General features: G+C 42.7%; 1 protein-coding gene across 4 annotated transcripts in view; it reads right to left on the reverse strand.

The window, feature by feature from the left end:
- Positions 1–11,742: 11,742 nt before the first annotated feature.
- Positions 11,743–19,567, reverse strand: part of LOC120545308 — a 43,698-nt gene continuing 35,873 nt past the window's right edge. For 2 of the 4 annotated variants that reach the window (XM_039779554.1, XM_039779552.1), the window contains exon 2: positions 11,743–12,506. In XM_039779554.1, the coding sequence (XP_039635488.1) occupies positions 11,784–12,404 (621 nt within the window). In that variant the 5' untranslated portion in view covers positions 12,405–12,506 and the 3' untranslated portion in view covers positions 11,743–11,783. Of the gene's footprint in view, positions 12,507–13,793; positions 14,532–19,567 lie in introns of those variants that run through there. The other 2 variants (XR_005636645.1, XM_039779553.1) reach the window with 2 other exon arrangements.

Below are 19,567 nucleotides of genomic sequence, written 5' to 3' on the forward strand. Positions count from 1 at the left end.
GGGTAACCACCAGTTTAACGGGACCAACAGCAGTTTAACGGGACCAACAGCAGTTTAACGGGACCAACAGCAGTTTAACGGGACCAACACCAGTTTAACGGGACCAACACCAGTTTAACAGGACTAACACCAGTTTAACAGGACTAACACCAGTTTAACGGGACTAACACCAGTTTAACAGGACCAACACCAGTTTAACGGGACTAACACCAGTTTAACAGGACCAACACCAGTTTAACAGGACTAACACCAGTTTAACACCAGTTTAACAGGACTAACACCAGTTTAACAGACACTGATCCTCTGACCGGCAGCTGTTAACAGTCTGGAGAGTTTGGCTGTAAAGCAGTGGTGTAGTCTAATGTATCGTAGTGGGTATACTGGACTGTATATGGGCCAGAGTCTGCCCGTGGGGGGAGGGGGAGGGTCTGGGTGTCCTCCCCAGGGAAGTTATGGATTATCAAGGACTTCATTTCCTGTATTCTGATTTTTTTCTGACACTTTTATGCACCAACTTATGGTGGAAATCCCTTTATTTAGCCTATGTGAAGAAGAACAACACAGATAATTCAAAATATATCAAAACTATAATGTAAAGTATGTTGTAACGTGTCAGTGGGCGTTTTTAAATCCTGGAGCTTTCTTAGTAAGTATACTGGTTATAGCTGAGTATCACGTAGACTACACCACTGGTTTAAAGTTTTAGAGATAAGGAGCAGTTTGATGGAGGAAAATATAAATTATTAGGTTTCCATGATCAGGGAATTATTAACGGCCTAACGGCGGTGGGCATTACCCCTCATTCATCAGTCTGAGAGTTCATGGTCATCCACACTGTTAATCTGTATGGAGTCCTCTTCAGCTGAGCTGTAGCACTAGCTAGCTCAGGTTAGCTGTAGCATCAGCTAGCTCAGGTAAGCTGTAGCATCAGCTAGCTCAGGTTAGCTGTAGCATTAGCTATCTCAGGTCAGCTGTAGCATCAGCTAGCTCAGGTAAGCTGTAGCATTACCTATCTCACCTGAGCTGTAGCATCAGCTAGCTCAGGTGAGCTGTAGCATCAGCTAGCTCAGGTGAGCTGTAGCATTAGCTAGCTCAGGTTAGCTGTAGCATTACTTATCTCAGGTTAGCTGTAGCATTAGCTAGCTCAGGTTAGCTGTAGCATTAGCTAGCTCAGTCGAGCTGTAGCATTACCTAGCTCAGGTTAGCTGTAGCATTACTTATCTCAGGTTAGCTGTAGCATTAGCTAGCTCAGGTTAGCTGTAGCATTATCTAGCTCAGTCGAGCTGTAGCATTACCTAGCTCAGGTTAGCTGTAGCATTAGCTAGCTCAGGTAAGCTGTACAGTTAGCTAGCTCAGGTTAGCTCAACTGAGCTTCCTTCTGCGCCGTTATGATCATTTCTGGAAAGAGACGTTGCTTTTGAGTTTTACAAATGGATGTTTTGAGTGTAATCTACACGGGACAGATCAGACCAGAACACCAGAACTACCCAGACTGATAAACAGCTGCAGCTCAGAGGAGACAGATGTAGTTTACCACGTTTAGACCTTGGGGGGGACTGTCCCTTTAAGAGACCACCACGTTTAGACCTTGGGGGGAACTGTCCCTTTAAGAGACCACCACGTTTAGACCTTGGGGTGTACTGTCCCTTTAAGAGAACACCACGTTTAGACCTTATGTGAACGGTCCCTTTAAGAGAACACCACGTTTAGACCTTGGGGTGTACTGTCCCTTTAAGAGACCACCACGTTTAGACCTTGGTGTGAACTGTCCCTTTAAGAGACTACCACGTTTAGCCCTTGGGTTCAACTGTCCCTTTAAGAGACCACCACGTTTAGACCTTGGGGGGAACTGTCCCTTTAAGAGACCACCACGTTTAGACCTTGGGGGGAACTGTCCCTTTAAGAGACCACCACGTTTAGACCTTGGGGGGAACTGTCCCTTTAAGAGACCACCACGTTTAGACCTTGGGGTGAACTGTCCCTTTAAGAGACCACCATGTTTAGACCATCCAGGGTGAACTGTCCCTTTAAGAGGCCACCACGTTTAGACCTTGGGGAACTGTCCCTTTAAGAGACCACCGTTTAGACCTCGGGGGAACTGTCCCTTTAAGAGACCGTTTAGGACTTGGGGGATGACTGTCCTTTAAGAGACCGTTTAGACCTTGGGGTGAACTGTCCCTTTATGAGACCACCACGTTTAGACCTTGGGATGAACTGTCCCTTTAAGAGACCACCACGTTTAGACCTTGGGGAAAACTGTCCCTTTAAGAGACCACCACGTTTAGACCTTGGGGTGTACTGTCCCTTTAAGAGACCACCCTGCCGTAATTAGACCTAGCAGGGTGTACTGTCCTTTAAAGAGACCACCAATGCTTAGACCTTGGGGGGAACTGTCCCTTTAAGAGACCACCACGTTTAGGCCTTGGGGTGAACTGTCCCTTTAAGAGACCACCACGTTTAGGCCTTGGGGTGAACTGTCCCTTTAAGAGACCACCACATTTGGTTAATTTTCTTTTTTTTATTTTTTTTTTTTATTTTTTTTATTTTTTTTTATATTTATTTTTTTTTTTTTTTTTTAAAAAACCTCCTTTTTTAGTGATGGGGGTTTTTTTTTTTTTTAAAAGACCACCACATTTAGACATCGGGGTGAACTGTCCTTTTAAGAGACCACCACGTTTAGACCGCAGGGTGAACTGTCCCTTTAAGAGACCACCAGGAGGGGGGCGCCCGCGTTGGATCTTGGGGGAAATGTCCTTCTAAAAAAACCCCACATTTAGTTCATACGTGAAGCTGTCACATGTCTGAGACTTCAGAGGGTGTTGGGATGAAGTCATGTGACCATGCAAACGTTAGCTAACGTTAGCTTCTTACTGCAGATTGCATTTACACTTCAAACATCATAAAGTAGTTTATTAGTCAAGATTATCTGAACTAAACTTGTCTGTATCATAAACTTTAGTTGCCACAGAGAATATTTTCTGCAATGACCCAAAATCCTTCTGTGGAGGACCCAGTGTGGTTAGATTTAGACACCAAAACTACGGAGTTAAGTTGATAAAAAGATGGCGCTTTGGGTTCAAATCAAACGTGACTTCACTTCCTGAAGGTGACCACATGACCCAGAACGTGACGTAGCTACGTTTGTTCTCTAAAGGCAAGACCCGCCCTTCAATAGCATTCACACGCTACTATTGGCCAGGCGTCCATGCTTACACAAGGTAATGTAACCCGATCTGTTCAGGTCCTGTCCCCTGACCAATCGGCTATCCTAATCTTAACCATTCAAGCTGCTTCGTAGGGCGGGACTTGGCATGGCCATAATGGGATTTGTAAATTTGCTACCAGGACATTTGAAGTAGGTCTTGCTGCAGCCCGTGGGAAGGCGGGGCTTGATCCAAGTCAGCGATTGTTTTGCTTACGTCACTCCCCATACGCTCGAACAGCTGCTACAGAGCGACAGTTGCTAGCTGTTGTGTTTAAGCCGCTACAAAGCTTCGTGCTAACGACTACGGTGCTCCTCATTAGGATCTGTCAGGTTCAGTTACCCCAGAATAGGTGACTGTGCGCTGGGTACAGAGCACCGCGAGCTGCCGGTCGTGGTGCTCTGTCAGGTCAGCGGTAGTTGGTGGTCTAGTTACCCCAGAATAGGTTAAGTTCAGGTACCAAAACCACCGCCATACGCAGCCAGCCGCGTTCTCATACAGCAGCAGTCACTGTGGTACAACGATGCAAAGTCCAGAAACTTCCCCTCGCCAAGAGCCCGGGGGTCTAAAGCTGCGTAGGGTAAACAAACCAAAAATGGCTGACTTGGATGTGGGCGGGGCTTGATGCAGCGAGATGTTATTCCTCCCTCACCTTCGCTACCGCTCAGCTCCCGTCAGAACTAGTACGGCCACTAGAGGGCGCCACCACTAGAAACATCAATATACTGTAGGTCAGAATGATGCCGGGACATACCACTTTTCGGGGGGGGACAGACTCGGTTTGTCTTCAGAGTTGCCCTGCAATACTTTTATCTGAAAACACTGAAAATATGACGTGTGAACTGTTGCTACGGCAACAAAAAGGGACCAAAGGAGTTGCTTAGCTGTTTGATGTTTTTACTGTTACTGCTGTTTGTGTTTGATACAGAATGATGCATTGTGGGTAAATTGATCGACGTGTGATTGATGTTTTTAATGAATGTTTTGTAATTGTCTGTTTTTTGCTGTGAAAAGGAAAGTTTTTGGGAAACTATGGAATAAATTTGGGTATTTTTTTTAAATTTAGAAATTCTATATTTTATATTTTCTATATTACTTTTATTGCTGAAAGTTATATTTAGTATTTAATGTATTTCTCTGTTTATTTTGGGGAAAATGTCTGGTTTTAATACTAAATAAATTATTGTTTAATTTTCCTTTTTGTTCTTTCAAAGTTTATAAACAGCTGATTAAGCTCCGATCAGTTCACGGTTTTTGGTTTGAAAACAGGAAGTGACATCACTGGAAATTTCTCAGGAATCGTAAAAGATTTATTTATTTCAACGTATTTTTTGCGTTTTGTGCGTTTCGACCGAGGCGAAGGTTGAACATCGTAGAGACGGAGGAGAAGAAGCTTTGAGCCGCGCCAGAAACAAGAAAATCAGAAACCCGTTTTTGACGTTTTTGTTGGTGCTTGTTTGGCTCCGAGGTTTCAGCCTCAGCGCGGTTTCAAAAAAAAGTTCCAGCTTTCCTGAGCGGTTTAAAGTAGTGCTGTCAGTTAAACACGTTATTAACGGCGTCACTTTTTTTTATCGCGAGATTAACGTTCTTTTTGGCTGAGCAAACTTTGTAGTTTTTTCACATGTTGTTGCAACAACTAGTAACATTAGAAAAACTACAACTACCACACCGGATCTAGCTAGACCGGAAACACAACAACAGGCATGACACACACAGTGGTTTGGGATCGCCAGCCGGCCAGAGAGTAGCCGGCTAACGCTTCACGTTCTGAGTGGAGCGGTGAGGCGAACGATCGCATAAGATTCTGAATGGAAAGTTTACTTTTAAAAGTTGCCGAATGGTTCCATTGACCGAGACCAAAGTGATCTGTGTGTTTGGTGGTTTGAACTGAGCTATCTCCACAGCTCGTCCAGTCTGCAATACCACCTGATGGCCCAGCACACAGCTGATGCCAATTCTCCCCGTTGTCAAAGCCAGGCGAAAAAGCACAAAGCAAGCCGATCCACTTTTCCATTTTGATAAGAGCATTAAAATGAGAATAAATTATAATGGGACTAAAAGATATCAAAGGATGTTTAGAATAGATAAAAATGTGCAATTAATTGGGAGTTAACTATGACAATGCGATTAATCGTGATTAATGTAATATAACACGCCCTCATACTCTGCTTCTGACTGGCTAGTAGTCCTTACCTAGGTACTGTCAGGGCACGCCCTCATACTCTGCTTCTGACTGGCTAGTAGTCCTTACCTAGGTACTGTCAGGGTACGCCCTCATACTCTGCTTCTGACTGGCTAGTAGTCCTTACCTAGGTACTGAGCATGAGCGACTCCCAACAAAGATGGAACAGAAGTGAGATGTCTCACTCTGTAGCTAAAACAGAGAGCTCAACACACAGGATGAAAAGAGGAGCTGCAGCAATGTAAAGTAAAATAAAAAATATTGTGTTTTTTGAAAATTAAACCATGTAAACCTATTCTGATATAACAATTATGAAATATGCAATTTTCAGGTTCATACAATTATGAACCTGAAAATGAGCATAATATGAGCACTTTAAAGGGTAGAGGTAGAGGAGTGTCTGATGGGAACAACAATCTCTGAAACTGGTCCAGTATTAAACCAGAACCAAGCTGTAATGTAACCCTACAGGACTAATGTTCAGCAGCAGTTAGAGTCACTAAAAGTTCTGTTGTTGCTGCTGACAGACTCAGATTATTATTCTAAAGCCTGGCTCACACTACAGGAGTTTTAAAATCCTAACCGAGTTTGAAATCTGGTTGCAGCACACACTTGAGGAGAATCTTTGCAGATTTTCTTCCCTCAAATCTTAAACATGCTCACACTACAAGATTTGTAAATAGTGGGGCATCACACACTACAAGATATTCTTAAGATTATCTTGTCAGATTTAGCACCTCACGTGACGCGATCTCACGGGGAAGTGCCTTATATATATATATATGTCAATGGGAAGCGCATGTAAACAAAATGGATGCTGTGTCACGGCAACTTGCTGTAGTAATACTTAGCCTATCCTTTGTACCAATAAAAAACAAAATAAAATAAAACGAGCGTGGACGATAATATTATTCAAACAAACTATCGTATTTTCCGGACTATCAGTCGCACTTTTTTTCCTACTTTGGCTGATCCTGCAACTTATAGTCAGGTGCGACTTAAATATCAATATATATATAATGGAACATGTTAATTCATACTGAAACATTACCGTCTACAGCCTCGAGAGGGCGCTCTAGGCTTGTGACAACTATATGCTGCTCCTTAAGACAACTGAGAAAGAAAAGAGATTACAAACTGCAGGTAGTAAAATATGCAGCCGAAAACGGTCATCGAGCAGCAGAAAGAAAGTTTGAAATGAGGGAGAAACTTGTGAGGGACTGGCGAAAAGGTGACTCTTACTGCAATGAAGAAATCAAAGAAAGCTAATCGGCTAATCGCGGGCTGAAAGCTAGATGGCCAGAGCTGGAGGAACGAGTCCACAGGTGGGGGCTTGAACACCGTGCTGCCGGGGGAGGGGCTGGTCAACGGTGCAGTTACGTCTCCACGTCCTGCTAGTTGTTCTGTGTGATTTATACTCCGGAGCGATTTATAGTCTGAAAAATAGGGTATGTGCAATGCATCTTTTGTTAGACCTGAATGTAGCAGATGATCACTGACCTAGATCTAATGTTTACATTTGCTAGCTAGTGCCTAGCAGCTTTGTACACTGACCCGGTAGGTCCAGATCTGCAGCGATCTCCCCCCAGCTCTTCTCTTTATCATTCTGATTATGATATTCTTTTGATGAGACATTAAACAGGCACTCGTGCTGTTGCCACATCTCCACCATCCTTTCTTCCAACTCAGTTGTCCACCGGACTCGTACTACAGCTGCTTTAAGGACATTTTCAAAAGTTTCCGTCACTTCTGTCTCACTGCAGACCTGTCTCTCATTGGCTGTTGTGGAAGTACTGACGTAATCATAGTCGTTTCACGCCCGATTATAATCCTAGATATCAAACATGTTTGATATTATCGGGGCGGCCCGGATGTGTCTGCGAGCAGATCGGGAGGTGCAAGATTCGATCTGTGAACGCCTCACATTACCAGATAATCTGCGCCGAACATCGGAACCGATCAAGGTCCTCGACAAGACTTTTTCTCAGATTCTCGGGAGGGGTAAATCGGCCTAAAACTCCTGTAGTCTGAGCCAGGCTTAAGTGTCTGACAACATTATGGGATGGATACCTACAGAGATAGACATTTTAGTTAAAGAGTAAGATCCTTTTAGTTTAACATGAAACAGCCCCGAAATCACCATCACCAAACTCCACCAGACTCCATGTAAATAATCAGGACTTTTAGTGTGTATAGAGCCAGCATATCTCCACCAGACTCCATGTAAATAATCAGGACTTTTAGCGTGTATAGAGCCAGTATATCTCCACCAGACTCCATGTAAATAATCAGGACTTTTAGCGTGTATAGAGCCAGCATATCTCCACCAGACTCCATGTACCGAAATAATCAGGACTTTTAAGCGTGTATAGAGCCAGCATATCTCCACCAGACTCCATGTAAATAATCAGGACTTTTAAGCGGTTATAGAGCCAGCATATCTCCACCAGACTCCATGTAAATAATCAGGACTTTTAAGCGTGTATAGAGCCACCGAGCTATACTTTCTTCCACATGTAAATGGGTAAAAAAAAGCAACCCAGAAAAAAGGAAATAAAGAATTAAGGTTTTATGTCAAACCAAACCAGAGTGGTGATTGTTGGAACAGTGGAAAGATGAACCAAGACGGCTTTTGGTAGTTTTATTTAGTTTCTGTCCACTTTGAATGAAGTGTGTTTTACGATGATAAAAGTCCTGATTATTTACATGGAGTCTGGTGGGTTTTGTGTTTACATTTCAGCTGTTTCTTGCTTAAAACTGGACCAATTTCAAAGATTGTTTTCACCCGTCAGTCACTGACTTGCACCTTGGAGTAGACTTTACCATGGAGGCTGAGAAGTGTGATTGGTACACACTCTCTGGTCCCCCTTTCTGAACAGGGGGAACCACCACCCCGGACGTGTGTGTGTGTGTGTGTGTGTGTGTGTGTGTGTGTGTGTGTGTGTGTGTGTGTGTGTGTGTGTGTGTGTGTGTGTGTGTGTGTGTGTGTGTGTGTGTGTGTGTGTGTGTGTGTGTGTGTGTGTGTGTGTGTGTGTGTGTGTGTGTGTGTGTGTGTGTGTGTGTGTGTGTGTGTTGTGTGTTTTTTTTTCTGGATGGATCTCATCAATCCCCGAGGCTTTGCTACTGGGGAGATGTTTGACTACCTCAGTGACTTCATCATCCTCCAGCTCTGCCTCTACTCAGGGATCACCTCTGATTAAGGTATTAAACATGAATTTATTCACAGCCTCGATACAATAATTCAGTCTCAGTCCAAGAGTCCAACAGTGAGTGAGATTTATTATTCAACATTCCAACATATCAAATATCATAAAGTATTATTGTTCATCTGATTCAGTTACATAAAGTCCAGTTGGTAAAATAAATGATTAAACACTAACAGGTAGTCAGTAGTTTCAGTGTGAACCAGTCCTTTCTCTTCTCCTGCTGCTTCTATCTTTACTTTACACTGAAGTCTTTGAGTTCTTCCTTCATCTGATCAAACTTGACAATGACCTCCTGACAGAGATCAGCTGACTGGATGATGGAGTTTACTAACTTTTCCTAATCTTCAGGGGTCGCAGTGACAATGAAGACTTTCACAATGAGGATGATAGACGAAATAACCACTTTCAATACTTCAGAATGTCTGCACAACGATTGGATGAGCTACTTGGTGGGATCGAGCCTTTCATTCAACCCACATTACTCAAACCAGTAAGTTTACCAGAGCGAGCTCGTTCATGCTTCCGGTTTCCTCTTTGTCGTGTGCCGCTGAAAAGATGCGCGACCTCTGGACTTTAAATCCTGGCGTGCCAGTGAGATCTACGTCATTTTGACGTCATTTTGACGTCAAAATGACGTCACATTGTCGTGCGACAGGTCAGGAACAGCGACTGAAAAGAGGCCTTTGAATAAAGGTCAGTGTGTTGGGCCAAAGACATACTGCACAAGGTTCGTTTTAAAATACAACATTTGAAATTGAAATAGGCTACAAGGCGTTTTTTCTTTTTCATGGTCGAAATGGGATGGGAGAAATTTAAAATATGCTGTGATTTTCATTTTCTATTTCATATAACAAAAATAAAATCCCTCGAAAACAGAAACAAAAAAAGGCTTGTTTGTTTTTTTTTATATTCAGAGACCGGATGTTGTCATTTCCAAGGCAACAGTGCCGGCCTAGCCTACCAGTGTTGCTTTCAGCCCAGGCCAAAATTACTTTGGAAACCTAGCTATACTCTTGGTAATCCTTGGGGGCAGGGGCGGATCTACCGGGGGGGCATAGGGTGGTAAATGCCCCCCTAAAAGAAAGCCTTGCCACCCCTGCTGCCACCCCAGTTGGCAGCAACGTATTAAAAGTTACGGCCAATTTGACCATTTACAAGCGCGAATCTCCAAAGTCCGACTGCAGTGAATGCAGCACGAGATGATGCCGGAGCGACAACAGCCTGATTGGTTTGGAAAACTGAGTGGCGCTAAGCGAGGGAGCCAGGAGTCAAAGGAAAGGAGACAGGAGGAAAGAGGTCAAAACGGATTAACTATCTATCAAGAATTGAAATTATAATGAAAGCACAGTGCTAGCATAGTTGCGATGCTGATTTTGAGACGATAAAAATCAGGTTTAAGAACGTTATTTTGCTATCTAGCTAATTACTTAGGTCTGACGTCTGTTCTGTGTAAAGTAGGATACAAAAGCTAAAATTGATTCAACGTCTGTCAAGGAAAACATTGTAAAATTACTTTTAATCTTATAGAAATGAAGAGGAAAGGTAGCATATGTAGTTTTTTCTCACCAAAGAGAAAGACGAGAGAAATAGAAAATGAACAACTGAGCAAGGTAGATGGAGAAGATGAGGTGGAAGGAGAGAGAGAAGAGGTGGAAGGAGATAGAGAAGAAGTGGAAGGAGAGAGAGAAGAGGTGGAAGGAGATAGAAAAGAGGTGGAAGGAGAGAGAGAAGACGAAGACGAGGTGGAGAGAAAAGGGCAACAGAAACGTGACAGAGACAGAATACAAGGCCAAGGCGACCAGGGACAGGAGGAGGTGGAGAACACCACAGAGGTGAAGATATGGAGGGAGAGCATCATCAAGAGGAGGAGGGAGAAAGAGAAGATATGGAGGGAGAGCATCACCAAGAGGAGGAGGGAGAAAGCGAGAGACGAGATAAGCTGCAGTGCTCAGACAGAGAGAGGGAAAGGAGAGGGCCTGGGGGGGCCATCAGCAACCATCTCCAGTCAGCTGGTCCACACGGTATGGAAACTGTTGCTGCACATATACTAAGTTACATATGAATAAGAACAACAAATGACAAAGACGGACATTTTTATAAAGTTTAAGAGACATTGCTTTGACATTAAATAAATATAAAAATTCACGTTTACTTAAATATTAATAATTAGGGAAAGTTGTCAGTGTGATGAGATGGGGAGATGAGTTTTTATATTTTGTGTAGAATGTATTTTAGATCTAATGTTTAGATGAAATTAAAAAATTAAACAAATGAACCTAAAAATGCTCTCCCAGCCTAAAATGTTAGTGTGTGTTAACCCAGTCTGATGGTTCTAACTAATCAATGACAGTTCCTAATGCTGCCTGCAGCGCTGCCTCTCTGACTCAGTCAAAAACTGTTTCCTTCCCCTCTCACACATCTGCCTCTCATCACCTGGGTCTCACCTTAAAGCCTGTCCTGTGATAATGCCCCTTACTTCTATCATACTTCTATATCTCCTATTAAGTGAGATCACATTGTATGGTCACTTATTCCTAATATACTTCTATCATACTTCTATCTCCTATTAAGTGAGATCACATTGTACGGTCACTTATTCCTAATATACTTCTATCATACTTCTATCTCCTATTAAGTGAGATCACATTGTATGGTCACTTATTCCTAATATACTTCTATCATACTTCTATATCTCCTATTAAGTGAGATCACATTGATATGGTCACTTATTCCTAATATACTTCTATCATACTTCTATATCTCCTATTAAGTGAGATCACATTGTATGGTCACTTATTCCTAATATACTTCTATCATACTTCTATCTCCTATTAAGTGAGATCACATTGTATGGTCACTTATTCCTAATATACTTCTATCATACTTCTATCTCCTATGAAGTGAGATCACATTGTATGGTCATAATATGAACTGTTTTAAATGAAACCTCTAATGCAGGACACTGATTGCATGAGATGAAGTGTGTCTGTATGAGTTTGTAAATGGCAGCCTGTGCCCTTTTGTAGTGTGTACATACTATTTCTCATCAAACTGTGATTAAATTCAGTATATATACGTCTGCCATATGTTGCCACCCCTCAAACATTTCTGCCCCCCTCTCGCCACCCCATAAATATTTTTCTAGATCCGCCCCTGATGGTAATAATGCATGTTACTTCCTTTTACTTTTTTTTACTTTTCTGTGAAGCGTTTGAGTTCTTTCTTCATCTTTTCACAGTCACCAACAACTCTGTCACACAGATCAGCCAAATGGGGGATTTGTCCTTCTCGTCTATCTTCAGAAACTCGTCTCAGAATCCTCTGAAACTCCTCCATGTCTGCCCGAGTCTTTTCAGCCTGACGTTGAGCTGATCTTTGGTCCAACTTCTCACACCTCCTCTTTATTTTTTCCAGGTTGTTCTTCATCCGTTCAACAATCTTCATGAACTCTTTCCCCAGCTTTTCTACTTTCTTTTTACGTTCGATCTCTTTCCTTGTTTTTTTTTCATTTGCACCAGCAACCACAGCTCCTCCTCCTGCTGCTGCAGCTGCTCCTACTGCTCCTGCTGCTAAACTCGCCCCCCCAGTGAGCGGAGCTGCAAGGACCAGGAGTCCTATTCCTACTCCTGCAGTAAAAGTTCCTGCTGTTCTGAATGCATCTGTTGTCTGCTGCGTCTCTCTGACTTCATCAGTGATCCCCCTAAACTCTTCTACAATCTGTGTCATCCTGTGTTCACTGCTGTCAAACTTTTTGATGAATGAAGCTGCATGTTTTTTCAGGTCTCTTCTTGGTTTTGACTCTGAACCCCCCATCTCCAGGTCTCTTGGTCCTCCTGAAGTGTTGAGATCTCCTCTTCAGAGTGATGAAGAAGCTGACTTTAAATCAAACTGTGATCTGATGTGATCAGAAAGGTTCTGTGGAGACAGGAAGAGACACACACCATCAGAATAAACACACACACACAAACCAATCACATGGCAGCTGCTTCAATGCACTTAGGGGTGTGGTCCAGGTCTAGACAATCTCCTAAACTCCAAACTGAATGTCAAAATGTGACCGAAAGGTGATCTAAGCAACTTTGAGCATGGCATGGTTTTTGACCCCCCCGGGTACCACTCATCTCCACTAACAATAGGAACATGAGGCTACAATTTGCACCAGCTCACCAAAATTGGACGGTTAAAGACTGTAAAAATGTTGCCTGGTCTGATGAGTCTCGATTTCTGTTGAGACATTCAGATGGTAGAGTCAGAATTTGGAGTAAACAGAATGAGAACATGGATCCGTCATGCCTTGTTACCACTGGGCAGGCTGCTGCTGGTGGTGGTGTAATGGTGTGGGAGACCCATCATGCCTTGTTACCACTGGGCAGGCTGCTGATGGTGGTGGGGGTGTAATGGTGTGGGAGACCCATCATGCCTTGTTACCACTGGGCAGGCTGCTGATGGTGGTGGGGGTGTAATGGTGTGGGGGATGTTTTCTTGGCACACTTTAGGTCCCTTAGTACCAACTGGGCATGGTTTAAATGCCCCAGCCTACCTGAGCATTGTCTCTGACCATGTCCTCCCTTTATGACCACCATGGACCTCTGATGGCTACTTCCAGCAGGATAATGCACCAGGTCACAAAGCTCACATCATTTCAAATTGGTTTCTTGAACATGACGATGAGTTCACTGTACTAAAATGCCCCCCCCACAGTCACCAGATCTCAACCCAATAGAAGATCTTTGGGATGTGGTGGAACGGGAGCTTCGTACCCTGGATGTGCATCCCCCAAATCTCCATCAACTGTAAGATGCTCTCCTCTCAATATGGGCCAACATTTCTAAAGAATGCTTCCAGCACCTTGTTGGATCAATGACACCAAGAATTAAGGCAGTTCTGAAGGAGAAAGGGGGTCAAACACGGTCTCTAAGATACATCAGTTACATTCCTGCTTTATGACATCACTTTAATCTGAGTTAATCGCTTCTTCTTGAGAGAGAAACTATAACATATAGTTTATCTCCAGCACAGTTAGAGCTGTTAAATATTTCACATTATGACCATTTATCAAACAAATTAACACTTCACTACTTTTTCTTTTCTTTAGGGACACCTTTGCAAGGTGTGTTGATCTCAGGAGCAGAGCAGCAGCTGATGTAACAAACATGAAGACAGACTGATTCAGCAGAAAACCCTCCAACCTGTGATACATACCTGTGTTTTTAAAGTCCTGGTCAACCCAGAAAGAGGTCCAGAGAAATGGATCTGAAGTTCCTGAAGCTCAGTGACGAGGTGACTACAGACACTGTCTGGAAGAGAGAAAATTATAAAACATATGAATGTAATGTAGTATGTTCCGTTATTATTTATGTCAATCTGGTATTACCTCCTGATCTGATCATTTTAAAGTATTTCCAGTTCCAAAGTGCTCTTACCAGTGTTGTTGGTCTGTGATGTAGAGGAGGCAGAGAGAGAAGAGAACAGTTGATACAGTATATCAGTAGAGAGGGAGGAGGACCATCTGGAGTCACATGGTTTAAGAGAAACCATTTGACTTCATCAGTAAACAGGAAGGGAGGGAGGATGCTCTGTGGTCACGATTTCACTCAAACTGTCTCAGAGACATTTGGAAATCAGAAAGCAGGAAACACCAACCTTTTATGTCTATCAAAAACCAACTTTGACAGACAACATAAAGGTGAGATTTATGTTTTATCAGAAATATTTTCAAACAGTATTTCCCACTTTTCTAAGAGAAAAGATTTCAGTGATGAAGACTATGATGGTAGTTTAGTTAAATGAACGTCTGGTATCTTCCTCACCTCCAATAAAGAGCTTTTCTGTGTTAACATTCAGGACTGTCTACCATGCTGTCAATGAGACTGAACCAAACATTTCCCCAAATTTAAATTTACATTTCTAAAGCTTTTCTTACTGACTTTCTCAATGTTGTTCAATATATAAACATTTAATTCTTCTGGATAATTTACCGATCATATAAGTTCTGAATATCTTTATAGTTTGTGAACAAATCCAAGAAATCTGACTCTGGTTTTTGTTGCTGTCGATGTAACCTCCATCCAGAACCAGACCCACAGCTCAGATGAACAAAGACAGACCAACATTTAACTACTTTTTACAGTGTGATGGCCAACAGGTTCCCATGGTAACAACAGCCCAAACTATTCATGATCACTAAAGTAGTCTAAATACTGGTCATTTGATCTGTAATGTACATATTTCTTTGTAATCTACATATTTCATGTATCTCATTTAGAGGTGGCAGTAGCTCAGTCCGTAGGGACTTGGGTTGGGAACCAGAGGGTTGCTGGTTCAAGTCTCAGTACGGACCAAAGTACAAAGCAAGGCACTATACCCCAACTGCTCAGGGTGCTGGTCCAGCACTGGTATTCCACTTACTCTGCCATCTCTCTGTTTGTGCATGAATATGTCCTGAGCATGTCTGTGTGTATTGATTTCTAACAACAATTAGACAGTCATCATGGAAACATTGATTGGTCGTGTGACGAGAGCTGGGAAGATTGTTTTTACAGAACCGTATTCAAAAATAAAGAACAATACACTCAAGAATAATAAACTAGATAAAAAGAAAACCTTGCTGTACACAGTTTTCAGATATTAGGGAACAGTACAGAAATAAAGTGATAAACATTTTATTTCTTACAGCAAGAAGTTCAATAAGTTTCTGATTCTAAACACAGTTACCATACAATGCATTTAAAGTATAAATCCATTTACCAAAGGCAGTGATTGGTCGAAAAGGCAGCAGAGTGACAGACTCTGATCCAATCAAATCTGTCAACCTTGAGGGTAAGGGGTGACCGCTATACCTCCGAGCCAGGAGCCACCTGAAGGATTGTCCTTGGTGGTCGGTGTTTACATAAACAAACAAACATACATACTGAACATTATGTAAGGGTTAATGCCTGACGAGGTGTCCATTGTCAGGTATTAATGGACGACGGCGAGACGTGAAGTCCATTACTACCTGACCATGGACACCTCGAAGGGTAGTTTATTAGTAAATATTATCTGAACTAAACGTGTCCGTATCATAAACTTTAGTTGCCACAGAGATTATTTTCTGAAATAACCCAAAATCCTTCTGTGGAGGACCCAGTGTGGTTAGATTTAGACCCCAAAACTACTGAGTTAAGTTAATAAAAAGATGGAGCTTTGGGTTCAAATCAGACGTGACTTCACTTCCTGAAGGTGACCACGTGACCCAGAAAGTGACGGAGCTACGTTTGTTCTCTAAAGTATAAAGAACTCTTGGTTTCCTTTTCTTTTCTAACGGGACATGTAGCATTCACACGCTGCTATTGGCCAGGCAAGACCCGCCCTTCAATAGCATTCACACGCTACTATTGGCCAGGCAAGACCTGCCCTTCAATAGCATTCACACGCTACTATTGGCCAGGCAAGACCCGCCCTTCAATAGCATTCACACGCTGCTATTGGCCAGGCAAGACCCGCCCTTCAATAGCATTCACACGCTACTATTGGCCAGGCGTCCATGCTTACGCAAGGTAAGGTAACCCGATCTGTTCAGGTCCTGTCCCCTGACCAATCAGATATCCTAACTTTAACCACTCAAGCTGCTTCGTAGGGCGGGACTTGGCGTGGCCATAATGGGATTTGTAAATTTGCTACCAGGACATTTGAAGTACGTCTTGCTGCAGCCCGCGGGAAGGCGGGGCTTGATCCAAGTCAGCGATTTTATTTTATTTTTTGCTTATGTCACTCCCCATACGCTCGAACGGCCACTACACAGCGGCAGTTGCTAGCTGTTGTGTTTAAGCCGCTACAGAGCTTCGTGCTAACGACTACGGGGCTCCACATTAGGATCTGTCAGGTTCAGTTACCCCAGAATAGGGGACTGTACGCTGGGTACAGAGCACCGTGAGCTGCCGGTCGTGGTGCTCTGTCAGGTCAGCGGTAGTTGGTGGTCTAGTTACCCCAGAATAGGTTAAGTTCAGGCACCAAAACCACCGCCATACGCAGCCGGCCGCGTTCTCATACAGCAGCAGTCACTGTGGTACAACAATGCGAAGTCCAGAAACTTTCCCTCGCTAAATGCCCGGGGGTTTAAAGCTGCGTGACGTAAACAAACCAAAAAATGGCTGACTTGGATGTGGGCGGGGCTTGATGCAGCGTGATGCTCCTCGGACATTTGGCGCTCTTATTACTAGGGTTGGGCATTGAGAACCGATTCCTACTTGGAATTTTAGTAGTTTCAAAAACTACGATTCCATCAGAATTGTTTCTTTATTGTAATTGTTTGGAGGATTTGGTTTCAAATCTGATCATGGTTTCCAAATTTAACATGCGCAAGTTTTGGTTTCCGTAGCGACCAGGCGCTTGTTGTGTTGCAGCTATGGAGCACAGTAAGCGGTGCTCTAGCGGGGCTGTATTTTACGTTGATAAAGCCCCGTCACACTGCAACCCACCTTTAAATAAAAATAAAACGTTCCTCTTATTTGTGAAATAAGCATTTGACCCGTTTCAACTCCACCGCTCAAAGAATCAGAAACGAGAATCGATAAAAAACGGAATCAAAAGGAAGAATTGGAATAGGAATCAGAATCGTTAAAATCAAAACGATGCCCAACCCTAGCTCCAGTCAGAACTACTACGGCAACTGGAGGGCGCTGCCACTAGAAACATCAATATAAGTCAGAATGATGTTGGAACGTATGGGGGAGTGTTTTCGGGGACAGACAGACTCGGTTTGTCTCTAGAGTCGCGCTGCAATACTATTATCTGAAAACACTGAAAATGTGACGTGTGAACTGTTGCCACAGCAACAAAAAGGAACCAAAGTTTAATGTTTTTAATGTGAGAGATACTGTTACTGCTGTTTGTGTTTGATACAGAATAATGCATTGTGGGTAATCTGATCTACAGTGAGGAAAATAAGTATTTGAACACCCTGCTATTTTGCAAGTTCTCCCACTTGGAAATCATGGAGGGGTCTGAAATTGTCATCGTAGGTGCATGTACACTGTGAGAGACATAATATAAAAAAAAAAATCCAGAAATCACAATATATGATTTTTTAACTATTTATTTGTATGCTACAGCTGCAAATGAACACCTGTCTATCAGCTAGAATTCTGACCCTCAAAGACCTGTTAGTCTGCCTTTAAAATGTCCACCTCCACTCCATTTATTATCCTAAATTAGATGCACCTGTTTGAGGTCGTTAGCTGCATAAAGACACCTGTCCACCCCATACAATCAGTAAGAATCCAACTACTAACATGGCCAAGACCAAAGAGCTGTCCAAAGACACTAGAGACACAATTGTACACCTCCACAAGGCTGGAAAGGGCTACGGGGAAATTGCCAAGCAGCTTGGTGAAAAAAGGTCGACTGTTGGAGCAATCATTAGAAAATGGAAGAAGCTAAACATGACTGTCAATCTCCCTCGGACTGGGGCTCCATGCAAGATCTCACCTTGTGGGGTCTCAATGATCCTAAGAAAGGTGAGAAATCAGCCCAGGACTACACGGGAGGAGCTGGTCAATGACCTGAAAAGAGCTGGGACCACCGTTTCCAAGGTTACTGTTGGTAATACACTAAGACGTCATGGTTTGAAATCATGCATGGCACGGAAGGTTCCCCTGCTTAAACCAGCACATGTCAAGGCCCGTCTTAAGTTTGCCAATGACCATCTGGATGATCCAGAGGAGTCATGGGAGAAAGTCATGTGGTCAGATGAGACCAAAATAGAACTTTTTGGTCATAATTCCACTAACCGTGTTTGGAGGAAGAAGAATGATGAGTACCATCCCAAGAACACCATCCCTACTGTGAAGCATGGGGGTGGTAGCATCATGCTTTGGGGGGGTTTTTCTGCACATGGGACAGGGCGACTGCACTGTATTAAGGAGAGGATGACCGGGGCCATGTATTGCAAGATTTTGGGGAACAACCTCCTTCCCTTAGTTAGAGCATTGAAGATGGGTCGAGGCTGGGTCTTCCAACATGACAATGAGCCGAAGCACACAGCCAGGATAAGCAAGGAGTGGCTCTGTAAGAAGCATATCAAGGTTCTGGCGTGGCCTAGCCAGTCTCCAGACCTAAACCCAATAGAGAATCTTTGGAGGGAGCTCAAACTCCGTGTTTCTCAGCCACAGTCCAGAAACCTGACTGATCTAGAGAAGATCTGTGTGGAGGAGTGGGCCAAAATCCCTCCTGCAGTGTGTGCAAACCTGGTGAAAAACTACAGGAAACGTTTGACCTCTGTAATCGCAAACAAAGGCTACTCTACCAAATATTAACATTGATTTTCTCAGGTGTTCAAATACTTATTTGCAGCTGTATCATATAAATAAATAGTTAAAAAATCATACATTGTGATTTCTGAATTTTGTTTTTTAGATTATGTCTCTCACAGTGGACATGCACCTACGATGACAATTTCAGACCCCTCCATGATTTCCAAGTGGGAGAACTTGCAAAATAGCAGGGTGTTCAAATACTTATTTTCCTCACTGTATGTGTGATTGATGTTTTTAATGGCTGTTTTGTAATTGTGTGATTTTTTTTTTTTTTTTTTTTGCTGTGAAAAGGAAAGTTTTGGGAAACTATGAAATAATTTTTGGGTATTTTTTTTTTAATTTTAAAATTGTATATTTTATATATAAAGTTAATTGCTGATGAAATATGTATGTTTATTTTGGTGAAAATGTCTGGTTTTAATACAAAATAAATTATTGTTTAATTTTCCTTTTTGTTCTTTCAAAGTTTATATACGACGGAGGAGAAGCGACAGAGACAAGAAAATCAGAAACCCTTATTTGCTGCTTTTGTTGGTGCTTGTGTGGCGCTCTTTTGACAATATTTTGATGCTTTTTTTTGCCTTTTTTTTGCCCATTCGTTGTCCCCCTTTCTGCTGTTTACCAAGGTGTGAAGACGGAAGAAAGGAAAGCTTTCTCACGACAGAAAACATCCAAAAGGTG

This window comes from Perca fluviatilis, chromosome 17 (assembly GCF_010015445.1).
Source record: "Perca fluviatilis chromosome 17, GENO_Pfluv_1.0, whole genome shotgun sequence".
Classification (NCBI taxonomy): Eukaryota; Metazoa; Chordata; class Actinopteri; order Perciformes; family Percidae; genus Perca; species Perca fluviatilis.